The sequence below is a fragment of the Dryobates pubescens genome, chromosome 30, assembly GCF_014839835.1.
Source record: "Dryobates pubescens isolate bDryPub1 chromosome 30, bDryPub1.pri, whole genome shotgun sequence".
Taxonomy (NCBI): domain Eukaryota; kingdom Metazoa; phylum Chordata; class Aves; order Piciformes; family Picidae; genus Dryobates; species Dryobates pubescens.
Genome location: NC_071641.1, coordinates 13,053,090 through 13,066,399, shown reverse-complemented (window position 1 = coordinate 13,066,399; position 13,310 = coordinate 13,053,090). Strand labels below are relative to the sequence as shown.

General features: G+C 56.9%; 1 protein-coding gene across 4 annotated transcripts in view; it reads left to right on the top strand.

Moving 5' to 3' along the window:
* MICU1 (mitochondrial calcium uptake 1) overlaps window positions 1-7,258 on the top strand; it is a 195,507-nt gene extending 188,249 nt beyond the window's left edge. For all 4 annotated transcript variants that reach the window (XM_054174645.1, XM_054174644.1, XM_054174646.1 and 1 more), the window contains 2 exons: window positions 1,530-1,619; window positions 7,038-7,258. In XM_054174645.1, the coding sequence (XP_054030620.1) occupies window positions 1,530-1,619; window positions 7,038-7,198 (251 nt within the window). In that variant the 3' untranslated portion in view covers window positions 7,199-7,258. The remainder of the gene's footprint in view (window positions 1-1,529; window positions 1,620-7,037) is intronic.
* Window positions 7,259-13,310: the final 6,052 nt, after the last annotated feature.

Sequence of the window (13,310 nt, the reverse complement as noted above, 5' to 3'; positions counted from 1 at the left end):
GGGACCTGGGCAGGCTGGGGGGAAGGGATCCATCCAGAGGGACCTGGGCAGGCTGGGGGGGGGGATCCATCCAGAGGGACCTGGGCAGGCTGGGGGGAAGGGATCCAGCCAGAGGGACCTGGGCAGGCTGGAGAGAAGGATCCATCCAGAGGGACCTGGGCAGGCTGGAGGGAAGGATCCATCCAGAGGGACCTGGACAGGCTGGAGGGAAGGGATCCATCCAGAGGGACCTGGGCAGGCTGGAGGGAAGGGATCCATCCAGAGGGACCTGGACAGGCTGCAGAGCTGGGCCCAGGACAACCTCATGAGGTTCAACAAGACCAAGGGCAAGGTCCTGCAGCTGGCTCAGGGCAATCCCAGGCACTGCTATAGGCTGGGCAGGGACTGGCTGGAGAGCAGCCCTGGAGAAAAGGGTCTAAATGATCCTTTGGGGAGATGCCTGACATAAAGGTTAGTTTGGTAAACTAACTCTCTCTCTTTTTGGCCAGAACTTGTGGCTTCTGCTGGCTTGGCTGACCTTGAATGCCTCCTTGTGGTTAAATAACTGATACCAACTCTCTGCTCTCTCTTGTCCTATGTGTCCAGGGGGGAGGGAAGGGAGCAGGGAGTGGGAAAGCTATTGGGAGCCCCCTGGTTGGTCCAGGGGGGTTCTTGTGCTGTTTGTAAATTACAAATACCTGTAAACATTGTATGTTTTGTACATGTGCATAGAACCACAGAGCTGGCAGGGCTGGAAGGGACCTCAAGGCTCAGCCAGCTCCAACCCCCTGCCATGGGCAGGGACACCTCACACCACAGCAGGTTGCTCACAGCCACCTCCAGCCTGGCTGCAAACACCTCCAGGCAGGAGGCTGCCACCACCTCCCTGGGCAACCTGTGCCAGGCTCTCACCACCCTCACGGGGAAGAGCTTCTTCCTGACATCCAGAACTCCAGGTGGGGTCTCAGCAGAGCAGAGTAGAGGGGGAGAATCACTTCCCTTGCCCTGCTGGCTATGCTTCTCCTGATGCAGCCCAGCTTGTGACTGGCTTGCACAAAGTCATTGCATTGCATTTCTGGATTGGGGTTTTGCTTGTAAGTACAGCTTCATAGGGTGTCAGATATTGATAGGACTGGGGGAGATGGAGCAAAACTAGAAAGGGGGAGATTCAGACTGGATGTGAGGAAGAAGTTGTTCCCCAGGAGGGTGGTGAGAGCCTGGCACAGGCTGCCCAGGGAGGTGGTGGCAGCCTCCTGCCTGGAGGTGTTTGCAGCCAGGCTGGAGGTGGCTGTGAGCAACCTGCTGTGGTGTGAGGTGTCCCTGCCCATGGCAGGGGGTTGGAGCTGGCTGAGCCTTGAGGTCCCTTCCAGCCCTGACAATTCCATGGTCCTGTGAATTTCTCTCTAACTGAGCTGCTTTGGCAGTTTTGTGCTGGGAGGATTTTCCACCCACCACAGAGAGCTGCGAAACTTCTCTGCTCCTCTGCCTGCATGTGCTGTGGCTGCAGCTCACAAGGCAGTGCTAAGCTTCTGTCCCTCTCTGTGTTGCAGTGACCATGCAGCAGGTGGCCAGGACAGTGGCCAAGGTGGAGCTGTCTGACCACGTGTGTGACGTGGTGTTCGCGCTCTTCGACTGTGACGGTGAGTGACCCCCAGCCTCCAGCCCTCCCTCTCAGGCTGGCAGAGCCACTCCAAGGGAGGAAATGCAGAGAGCAGAGTGCCAGCCATGACAGCTTGCCATGGCATTGGCTCCTCCTGCCATCTGCTCTTCCTCTGTGGATGGGTAGCTGGTGGTACATGGCTTCTGAGATCATGGAATCACAGACTCCTTTTGGGTGGAAAAGACCTTTGAGATCATCCAGTTCAACCATTAACCCAGCACTGCCTGGCCACCACTAGGCCATGTCCCTCAGCACCACATCTACACAGCTCTGAAACCCCTCCAGGGATGGAGGCTTCACCACTGCCCTGGGCAGCCTGGTCCAGGGTTTGACAACTCTTTCAGGGAGGAAATTGTTCCTACTGTCCAACTGAAACATCCCCTGGTGCAACTTGAGGTCATTTCCTCTTGCCCTGTCACTTGTTCCTTGGCAGAAGAGACTGATCCCCTCCTTGCTCCAGTCTGCTTTCAGGGAGTTGTAGAGAGCCAGGAGGTCTTCTCTCAGCCTCTTCTTCTCCAGGCTGAACACCCCCAGGTTCCTCAGCAGCTCCTCACCAGCCCTGTTCTCCAGACCCTTCACCAGCTTCGTTGCCCTACTCTGGACCTGCTCCAGCCCCTCAGTGCCCTTCCTGTAGTGAGGGGGCCCAAAACTGAACCCAGCACTCAAGGTGGGGCCTCCCCAGTGGTGAGTACAGGGGGACAATCCCTGCTCTGTTGCAGATCCAGGCCAGGGTGCTGGTGGCCTTCTTGGCCACCTGGGCACATGCTGGCTGTTGACCAACACCTTTTGCAGTGGGGGAGTGCCCAGCCACTCTGCCCCAAGCCTGGAACATTTATGGAGTTGGTGTGCCCCAAGTGCAGGACCCAGCACTTGCCTTTGTTGAACCTTGGCTTCTCTCCATTCCAAGGTGGGATGGGAAGTACCAAGCTTGGTTTCTCCCCATCCCTGGGTAGAAAAAAGGCAAGAGAAGGCTTGTGTAGAGCACCAGAGCATCTGTGGGGCTAGAAGAACACAGGGTGGATGACTCCAGGGTAGGTTGGAGATGTTGAAGTTTGGTTTGTCCCCATCCCTCCTGCATCTCTGGGCAGAAAAAAACCATCCCATTGACTTTGGTCTATCCATCCAGCCTGGCCAGCTCCCTCTGTAGAGCTTCTCACTGTTGGTTTCAAAGCACTGGATGCAAGTCTTTGGCATGCACAGGCTGTTACACAGCTGGGGTTCCCCCCCCAAAACTCAGTTTGGCCTCAACTGCCTCCCTGGGCAGCCTGTGCCAGGCTCTCACCACCCTCATGGGGAACAACTTCCTAACATCCAATCTGAATCTATCTGCTCCATCCCCTCCAGTCCTATCCCTCCCTGACACCCTCAAAAGTCCCTCCCCAGCTTTCTTGTAGCCCCCTTCAGATACAGGAAGGCCACAAGAAGGTCTCCTGGGAGCCTTCTCCTCTCCAGACTGCACAGCCCCAACTCTCTCAGTCTGTCTCCATAGCAGAGCAGCTCCAGCCCTCTGCTCATCCTCCTGGCCCTTCTCTGGACACCTTCCAGCACCTCCAGATCCTCCCTCTCCCTCTCCTCCCTCTCCCTCTCCTCCCTCTCCCTCTCCTCCCTCTCCCTCTCCCTCTCCTCCCTGTCCCTCTCCCTCTCTTCCCTCTCCCTCTCCTCCCTCTACATCTCCTCCCTCTCCTCCCTCTCCCTCTCCTCCCTCTCCCTCTCCTCCCTCTCCCTCTCCCTCTCCTCCCTCTCCCTCTCCTCCCTCTCCCTCTCCTCCCTCTCCCTCTCCCTCTCCCTCTCCTCCCTCTCCCTCTCCTCCCTCTCCCTCTCCTCCCTCTCCCTCTCCTCCCTCTCCCTCTCCCTCTCCTCCCTCTCCCTCTCCTCCCTCTCCCTCTCCCTCTCCCTCTCCCTCTCCTCCCTCTCCCTCTCCTCCCTCTCCCTCTCCTCCCTCTCCCTCTCCTCCCTCTCCCTCTCCTCCCTCTCCCTCTCCCTCTCCTCCCTGTCCCTCTCCCTCTCTTCCCTCTCCCTCTCCTCCCTCTACATCTCCTCCCTCTCCCTCTCCTCCCTCTCCCTCTCCTCCCTCTCCCTCTCCTCCCTCTCCCTCTTCCTCTCCTCCCTCTCCCTCTCCCTCTCCTCCCTCTCCCTCTCCCTCTCCTGCAGATGAGGCTGCATCTCGTCATTCCTCAGCACTTCAGTGCCAGTTTCTGATAGAATGCTCAGGGCAGCTGCTCAGGCTGAAGATCAAACTGAAGCACAGCCACATTTGCATCCTCTCAGGAGAATCTCCTCAATATGCTGATAGCAAACCTGTGGAGGGGAAAGGCTGTGCCAGGAGAGTCCCTGTGAGGCAGGAAGAGCAGGCACAGAACTCTGTGTGTGTTTTCACTCTGTACAGACAGGCATGAAACCCTGCAGCCCCAGAGAGGATTTTATTCAGCCCTTGCTATGTTGCTGGAATTCCTCTGCCCAGGTTTGCTTTGGGATGTAAGGCAGGGAGGAAAATCAAACTCTCAGATGAGGAAACTTGTGCATGAAACACAGCAATGTACTCAGTCTCAAGCTGCACCAGGGGAGGTTTAGGCTGGATGTCAGGAAGAAGTTCTTCCCATCAAGAGAGATTGGCCCTGGGGATGTGCTGCCCAGGGAGGTGGTGGAGTCCCCATCCCTGGAGGTGCTCAGGAAGAGCCTGGATGGGGTGCTTGGTGCCATGGTTGAGTTGATCAGATGGTGCTGAGTGATAGGTTGGACTGGATGATCTCAAAGGTCTCTTCCAACCTGGTTAATTCTATTCTATTCTATTCTATTCTATCCTATCCTATCCTATCCTACCCTACCCTACCCTACCCTACCCTACCCTACCCTATCCTATCCTATCCTACCCTATCCTATCCTATCCTATCCTATCCTACCCTACCCTACCCTACCCTACCCTACCCTATCCTATCCTATCCTATCCTATCCTACCCTACCCTACCCTATCCTATCCTATCCTATCCTATCCTATCCTACCCTACCCTATCCTATCCTACCCTACCCTACCCTACCCTACCCTATCCTATCCTATCCTATCCTATCCTATCCTATCCTATCCTACCCTACCCTACCCTATCCTATCCTACCCTATCCTATCCTATCCTATCCTACCCTACCCTACCCTATCCTACCCTATCCTATCCTACCCTAATGTGGTTCCCCACATCAGCCAGAGAGATTCTCTCTCCATGGAGCTGGGGAGCTGATGACACTGGTGGGTTTGTTTCTTGAGGGCTGATGTTCCCTCCTGTTTCCTCTGTGCCCAGAGGTAGGCTGCTTTCCTTTACTACTCCCCCAGAAGCCAAATTCAGTGCTGTCACCTCTGCCCCATAGGCAGGGGAGCAAAATATGTACAGGATGTGTGCACTGCAGGCTGTGGACAGGACACTGTGATGTGAGCAATGCTGCCAGCTCTGGAGCCCTCAGCACAGGAAGGACATGGACCTGATGGAGCAGATCCAGAGCAGGGCCTTGAAGATGATTGGGGTGCTGGAGCATCTCTGCTATGAGCACAGGCTGGGGGGGCTGGGGGTGTGCAGCCTGGAGAAGAGAAGGCTCCAGGGAGACCTAAGAGCAGCCTGCCAGGACCTGAAGGGGGCTATAAGAAGGCTGCAGAGGGACTGCTTACAAAGGCCTGCAGTGACAGGGCAAGGGGCAGTGGTTTGAAATGAGAGCAGAGCAGATTTAGATTGGATGTTAGGAACAAGTTCTGCACCAGGAGGGTGATGGAACACTGCAACAGGTTGCCCAGGGAGGTAGTTGAGGCCTCATCCCTGGAGATATTCAAGGTCAGGCTCAACAAAGCTCTGAGCAACCTGATGTAGTGGAGGATGTCCCTGCTGACTGCAGGGGGGTTGGACTGGATGAGCTTTGGAGGTCCCTTCCAACCCAAACCACTCTTATGATCATGGCAGAAGGCATCAGCCCCTCCACAAACACCAGGCATCACGTCAGGCTTGCTGCTGTCCCCTGTGATCAGCCAGTGCCCTACATAAAGATCCCAGGGGTTTTAATTAGTGGTTAGGCAACTACAGAATAAAATTTGCCCCAGTTGACTGTAATCTTATCTTTAACCTAAATTTAGTTGACACAATTCTCAGTAACCTCCCCAGGTAAATGAGCCTTCCCTTCCCCTCCATTAAGAAAAGCTCTGCTCCTGCAATTCCCTCAGTCACTTAAAGTGGAGTTTCCTGTGGGCACAAGAGCCTTTGCTTTCAATTTGCTTTTCTGTCTTCAAGCCCCAAGACTCCAGGCCCTGCAAGATGTGATGGTGCCAGGCAAAGTAGGGTAATGTGTGTTACAGGCTTGGGAAGGACACTGAGTGGCTGGAGAAAGACACTGAAGCTGCTGAAGGGTCTGGAGAACAGGGCTGGTGAGGAGTGGCTAAGGGAACTGGGGAGGCTTAGTCTGGAGGAGGCTGAGGGAAGACCTCACTGCTCTCTGCAACCCCCTGAAAGGAGGTCGGAGCAAGGTGGGGATTGGGCTCTTCTCCCAAGGAACAATTGATAGGACAAGAAGAAAAGGCCTCAAGTTGCACCAGGGGGGGTTTAGATTGCACATTAGGAACAATTTCTTTGCTACAGGAGTGGTCAGGCATTGGCACAGGCTGCCCAGGGAGGTGTCCAGAGAAGGGCAACAAGGCTGGGGAGAGGCCTTGAGCACAGCCCTGTGAGGAGAGGCTGAGGGAGCTGGGGTTGCTTAGCCTGCAGAAGAGGAGGCTCAGGGGAGACCTCATTGCCCTCTACAACTACCTGAAGGAGGTTGGAGCCAGGTGGGGGTTGGTCTCTTCTCCCAGGCAAGCAGCACCAGAACAAGAGGACACAGTCTCAAGCTGTGCCAGAGTTAGTTTAGGCTGGAGGTGAGGAGAAAGTTCTTCCCAGAGAGAGTTGTTAGCCATTGGGATGTGCTGCCCAGAGAGGTGGTAGAGTCCCCATCCCTGGAGGTGTTCAAGAGGGGATTGGATGTGGCACTTGGTGCCATGGTCTAGTCGTGAGGTCTGTGGTGACAGCTTGGACTCAATGATCTTTGAGGTCTCTTCCAACCTTGGTGATTCTGTGGTGGAGTCACCATCCCTGGAAGAAATGTGTGGACATGGCACTTCGGGATGTGGTTTAGTGGGCATGGTGGTGGTGGGTTGATGGACTCCATCTCAGAGGCCTTCTCCAACCATCACTGCTCTCTGATTCCATGATTCCACCACTGGTGCTGGGCAGCCCTTGCTCAGCAGCATCTTTTAGGAGGCTGAAGCCAACCGTGGTTGCAGTCCCTCCAAGCTGTGCCCCCGGCGGCTCCCGCCCTTTGAAGCCAGTGCCCGCGGAGAGGAGCGCGCTGGTGGGGTCTGGCGTTGCTAACCCCATCTGCTTGCCTCCCCCAGGGAACGGCGAGCTGAGCAACAAGGAGTTTGTGGCCATCATGAAGCAGCGGCTGATGCGCGGCCTGGAGAAGCCCAAGGACATGGGCTTCACGCGGCTCATGAGGGCCATGTGGAAGTGCGCCCAGGAGACAGCCTGGGACTTCACCGTGCCCAAGCCATAGCGGCTCGGGGGGCAGCACCCAGCCTCCCTGCCTCAGCCCTCAGCTCAGACTCTTGTGCCAGGAGGGCCTTTGTCAGTCGAAGCTGGGAATCGAAGCCTGCTGCACGTTCAGCTTCTGCTTGCTCCTGGCCCCTTAATGTTCCTTGCTCTCAGGAAAACAAAAAGGGCTTGAGTGCCACCACCCCTGCTTCGTGGTGCACCGAGCAAGCCGGTGGGGCTGCAGCCAAACCCCTTCTGCTTCTTGTTCCCACAGGATGGCACAGGGTTGACTTGAATCCCTAGGTTCCTCCTAAGAAAGATGCTGTGGAGTTCCTGGGCAGGGCCTACCTGTGGGGCCTGGGAGCAGAGCCACGTGGTGAGGACCCCCCAGGATTTTTAGCCAAGTGTTGCATGCTCCCCGAGACTGTCAGGGGAGCAGAGGGGACTGGTGCCCTGGCAGAGGGGCTGCTTGAGCTGAGGTGTTGCCTCTGCTGCAAGAGCAGGTGAAGGCCTTGGTGGAGCAGGTGGCTCTGCTGTCCATCCTGCCTTGCCTAAGCAGCCTGCTGCAGGAGGTCTCTATTTTAACTGGGAGTCCTCCCCGAGGGGAGCTGCTGTTCTGAACGGGAAGGGGCTGAACAGTGTCGTGTGCTGAGTGCTGTCCTCTCTGTAAAGTACCACATAAAGGCGTTGCTCACAACAGCCTGGCTCCTGGCTCATCTCTTCTGGCTGTTGGGATGAGAGGAACCAATGACACCAAGCTGTGCAGTGCAGCAGATGTGCTGGAGGGAAGGGAGGCCATCCAGAGGGACCTGGACAGGCTGGAGGTGAGCCCAACAGACCAAGTGAAGGTCCTGCACCCAGGTCAGGGCAATCACAAGCTCCAATGTAGGCTGGGCAGGGACTGGCTGGAGAGCAGCTCTGAAGAAAAGGACTTGGGGTGCTGGGGGAGGAGAAGCTCAGCAGGAGCCAGCAGGGAGCACTTGCAGCCCAGAGAGCCAAGCAGAGCCTGGGTTGTAGCAGGAGAAGTGTGGCCAGCAGGGCAGGGAGGGGATTCTCCCAGTCTGGTGAGACCCCACCTGGAGCATTGTGTCCAGTTCTGGAGCCCCCATTACAAGGAGGATCTGGAGGTGCTGGAGCATGTCCAGAGAAGGGCCATGAGGATGAGCAGAGGGCTGGAGCTGCTCTGCTATGGAGACAGACAGAGAGTTGGGGCTGTTCAGTCTGGAGAAGAGAAGGCTCCAAGGAGACCTTCTTGTGGCCTTCCAGGATCTGAAGGGAGCTACAGGAAAGCTGGGGAGGGACTTTTGAGGGTGTCAGGGAGTGATAGGACTGGGGGGGATGGAGCAAAACTAGAAGTGGGGAGATTGAGATTGGCTGTGAGGAAGAAGTTGCCCAGGAGGGTGGTGAGAGCCTGGCACAGGCTGCCCAGGGAGGTGGTGGCAGCCTCCTGCCTGGAGGTGTTTGCAGCCAGGCTGGAGGTGGCTGTGAGCAACCTGCTGTGGTGTGAGGTGTCCCTGCCCACAGCAGGGGGTTGGAGCTGGCTGATCCCTGAGGTCCCTTCCAGCCCTGAGAGTTCTGTGATTGTATGAAATGGTCTCAAGTTACACCAGGGGAGGTGTAAGTTGGATATCTGACATACTGGAACAGGCTCCCCAGGGAGCTGGTTGAGATCTCCATCCCTGGAGGCGATTCTGAGAGGCAGGGGTGCTGAGGGACATGGTTTAGCAGCACCCATGGCAGCCTTAGAGAGTGCTTGGCCTCAGTGACCTCAACCAAGACAATTCTACGATTCTGAGAGTGCCACAGGCCTTCACCTCAGGCTGGTGGTCACTGGGGACTGGGTGTTTTGGAAAGAGCAGGGGAAACAACCTGATGATTCTCCAGAGCTGGGGAAACGAAGCCCAGAAGTCAGTGTCCCAGTGGCTGGAGCTGCCCTGTCTGCTGTCCCACACTGCAGCGGGGAGCATTCTCTGGGGGTGTTGAAAAGGGCAGCCACAAGCTCCAGGTTTTCTTTGAGGAGATAAAACAGCTGTGGGATCTCTTCATACTAGACTGTTATGGAGTCACAGAATGGTAGGGACCTCTGGAAGGGACCTGTGGAGGTCATGCAGTCCCCCTGTTAAAGCAGAGTCACCCACAGCAGGCTGCTGTTTGGACTCTCTCCAGAGATGGTCTCCACAACCTCTCTGGGCAGCCTGCTCCAGGGCTCCAGCACCCTCACAGCAAACAATTTTCTCCTCCTGTTCAGGTGGTGTCTCCTGGGTTCCAGTTTGTGCCTGTTGCCCCTTGGCCTGTCCCTGGGCACCACTGGAATTAATTTGGCCACATACTGATGTTGCTGTAGGGGACCAGTCCATCTACTGTCGCCTCCCTCCTCTCCTGCAGCTTGCCTGCCAGCAGCACACTCTCTTCAGGTGGTGCTCTCTGTGCTGTCACACAGCTCACATCAAGCAGTGAGGCTCTCCAGATGCAGCTGTGGTGCCTCCAAGGAAATGTCACCTGTCTTGAAATCCTCTCTTCTGGAAGCCTGTTGCAAGGCACAGCTCCCCAGAGCACAGCTTTGTCCTTTGTGCAGCTCTTGGGCCAGCATCTCCTCTCTTCAGCCCTTTCCAGGCATGGGCCCAGGCGCAAGGAGCTGTTTATAAAGCAGGAGACCTTAAGAAGAGGAGGAATCTTCTCTTATAAAACTCCTAAGGAGGTTTTACCCTCCTACCCCAAGGTCACCTTCCAAAGCAAGGCACTGGGGGTTGCCTTGTTGCCTCCCTTACATGGGCAACCCTAAATCCGGGGGTTTCTGGTGCCAAGGAAGCGATGGGAAGGGAAAGAAACCTTTAAGGTTCCAAATCAGAGCCTGCCCAACGTTTCAGACATCACCTAAATCTGTGCTGTGTGTCCTCAGTGTGGCTTTTTCCCTTGTCAGAGCTCCTGTTTGCAGGGACCAGCACAGCTGCAGCGCTGTCTCATGGCCACCACGGGGGGGTGGCTCCTGGAGTGTTGGGATAGAAGGATACAGGCTCCTGAGGAAGGACAGGTGAGGAAAACTGAGGGGCAGGCGGCACCTTCTGTGTTAATAACCCTCTGGAGAGCATGGAGCTCCACCTGGGGATGGATGAGAAGCCACCAGGAGCTTATGGGTGAGGTTAAATGGAGGGCAGGATCAGTGGGGGCCTCCTACAGGCTAGCTGACCAGGAAGACTGAATGCAAGAGGCCATCTGTAGACAGATTGGAACAGCCTCAGGTTCACAAGCCCTGGTCCTCATGGGAGACTTGAAATAGAGCAGGGCAAAAGCAATCCAGGAGGTTCTGGGAATGCATTGAAGATAAATTCCTTCTACAAATGACAGAGGAGCCAACCTGGAGACCTGCTATGCTGGGCCTTGATCTCACTGAGAAGGGGGGGCTGATGGAGAACATGAAGCTCAAAGGCAGCCTGGGCTGCAGTGACCATGAAGTGGTGGAGTTCAAGATCCTCAGGGCAGCAAGGAGGGTGCACAGGAAGCTCACTCTCCTGGCCTTCAGGAGAGGAGACTCTGGCCTTTTCAGAGGTCTGTTTGGTACAGTACCATGGGATGAAGCCCTGGAGACAAAAGGGGCCCAAGAAAGCTGGTTAATATTCAAGGGTCACCTCCTTTGAGCTCAGGGCTGATGCATCCTGGAAAAAATAGGCCAAAACTTGAGGTGCTCCTGAAAAAGCAACATGAAGCCTACAGAGGGTGGAAGTAAGGACAGGTAGCCTGGGAAGAATAGAATAGAATAGACCAGACCAGGTTGGAAGAGACCTTCAAGATCATGGAGTCCAACCTATCATCCAACACCACCTAATCAACTAACCCATGGCACCAAGCATCCTGTCAAGCCTTGTCCTGAACACCCCCAGTGACGGCGACCCCACCACCCCCTCAGGCAGCCCATTCCAGTGGGCAATCACTCTCTGTGTAAAACTTCCTCCTAACCTCCAGCCTAAACCTCCCCTGGCACAGCTTGAGACTGTGTCCTCTTGTTTTGGTACTGCTTGCCTGGGAGAAGAGACCAACCCCTGCCTGGCTACAGCCTCCCTTCAGGTAGTTGTAGAGAGCAATAAGGTCACCCCTGAGTCTCCTCTTCTCCAGGCTAAGCAACCCCAGCTCCCTCAGCCTCTCCTCACAGGGCTGTGCTCCAGACCCCTCCCCAGCTTTGTTGCCCTTCTCTGGACACCTTCCAGCAACTCAACCTCTTTCCTAACCTGAGGGGCCCAGAACTGGACACAGGACTCAAGGTGTGGCCTAAGCAGTGCTGAGTCCAGGGGCACAATGACCTCCCTGCTCCTGCTGGCCACACTGTTCCTGATGCAGGCCAGGATGCCATTGGCCCTCTTGGCTGCCTGGGCACACTGCAGGCTCATGTTCAGCCTACCATCGACCAGCACCCCCAGGTCCCTCTCTGCCTGGCTGCTCTCAGCCACTCTGACCCCAGCCTGTAGCTCTGCATGGGGTTGCTGTGGCCAATGTGCAGCACCCAGCACTTGGATGTGTTAATACAGAGAAACTGACCACCCAGAGATCAGATTGGGAAAGCTAAAGCCCTGACAGAATAAAATCTGTCCAGGGACATCAAAGAAAAGCTTCCATAGGTATGCTGGTGATGAATCACAGAATCACCAAGGTTGGAAGAGACCCCAAGGATCATCGAGTCCAAGCTGTCACCACAAACCTCATGACTAGACCATGGCACCAAGTGCCACATCCAATCCCCTCTTGAACACCTCCAGGGATGGGGACTCCACCACCTCCCTGGGCAGCACATCCCAAAGGCTAACAACTCTCTGTGAAGAACTTTGTCCTCACCTCGAGCTGCCCTGGCACAGCTTGAGACTGTGTCCTCTTGTTCTGGTGCTGCTTGCCTGGAAGAAGAGCCCAACCCCCACCTGGCTACAACCTCCCTTCAGGGAGCTGTAGACAGCCATAAGGTCTCCCCTGAGCCTCCTCTTCTCCAGGCTAAGCAACCCCAGCTCCTTCAGCCTCTCCTCACAGGGCTGTGCTCCCCAGCCTCATTGCTGTCTCCTCTGGAAGGAAATGGAGCATCTGGTAACTCAACATAAAATAATTGTCTTGGTTGGAAAAGACCTTCAGGATCCTCGAGTCCAACCAAGTGTGCATGGAGGAGGCTGAGGCACTCAATGACTTTTTTGCCTCAGTCTTCCGTGGCCACTGCTGCAGCCACCCCACTCAAGTGACAGGAGGCAAAGGCAGGGACGGGGAAAGGGAAGAGCTGCCCACTGTAGATGAGGCTTGAGAGCACAGAGGACAGCTGAAGATGCACAATGCCATGGGACCCACTGGGGTCACAGAAACATTCAGGTTGGAAAAGACCCTGGGGATCACCAAGCCCCCCCCCCCCCCCCCCCGAACCCTACTCCAAGAACCCCTAAACCACATCGCCAAGCACCACATCCAAACCACCTTGAGACACCCCCAGGGATGGTGACTCCACCACCTCCCTGGGCAGCACATTCCGGTGCCTGACCACTCACTCCGTGAAAAACCCAATCTTCCTCCTGTCCAGGCTCAGCGCTGCTCGGGCACTGCGCGTTCCCACGGCCTGCCCCGGGGAAGCCTGAGCCCGGCGCTCGGGCGGGGCAACGAGGCGCAGCGGGGCAGCCGCGGCACGGCTCGTTGTTCAGCCCGAAGGGAAGGCTCTGGGCAGCGTTCTTGTGTCCTTTTGGTGCTTGAAGGAAAGCTGGGGCCGGACTCTGGAGCAGGGCCTGTCGCGACACGACAAGCGGCCACCGTTTGACACGGGAAGGAGACTCAGACCGCCGAGGAGGAGGAAGCGTTTGACACCCAGGGCAGCGAGAGCCCGGCCCAGGCTGCCCAGCGAGGCAGCTGCCTCCCCCCGCAGCCGCTCGGGAGGCCGCGTGGGGCGCTGAGGCACCTGCCCCGAGGCCGTGTCCCTGCCCGCGGCGCGGCGGCGGCCCCGCAGGCTCTGCCGGCGGCCCCGCAGGCTCTGCCGCCTCCCCCGCAGCGCCGAGCCCGCGGCCGCCCGGCCCCGCGCGCCGCCGCCCCCTCCGGCCGCGGGCTGCCCCCCCGTGACGCCATCAGGCCGCGCGCGCCCCGCCCCTCCGTTCCCCCCCTCCCACGCCCCCCCCTTCCCCGCC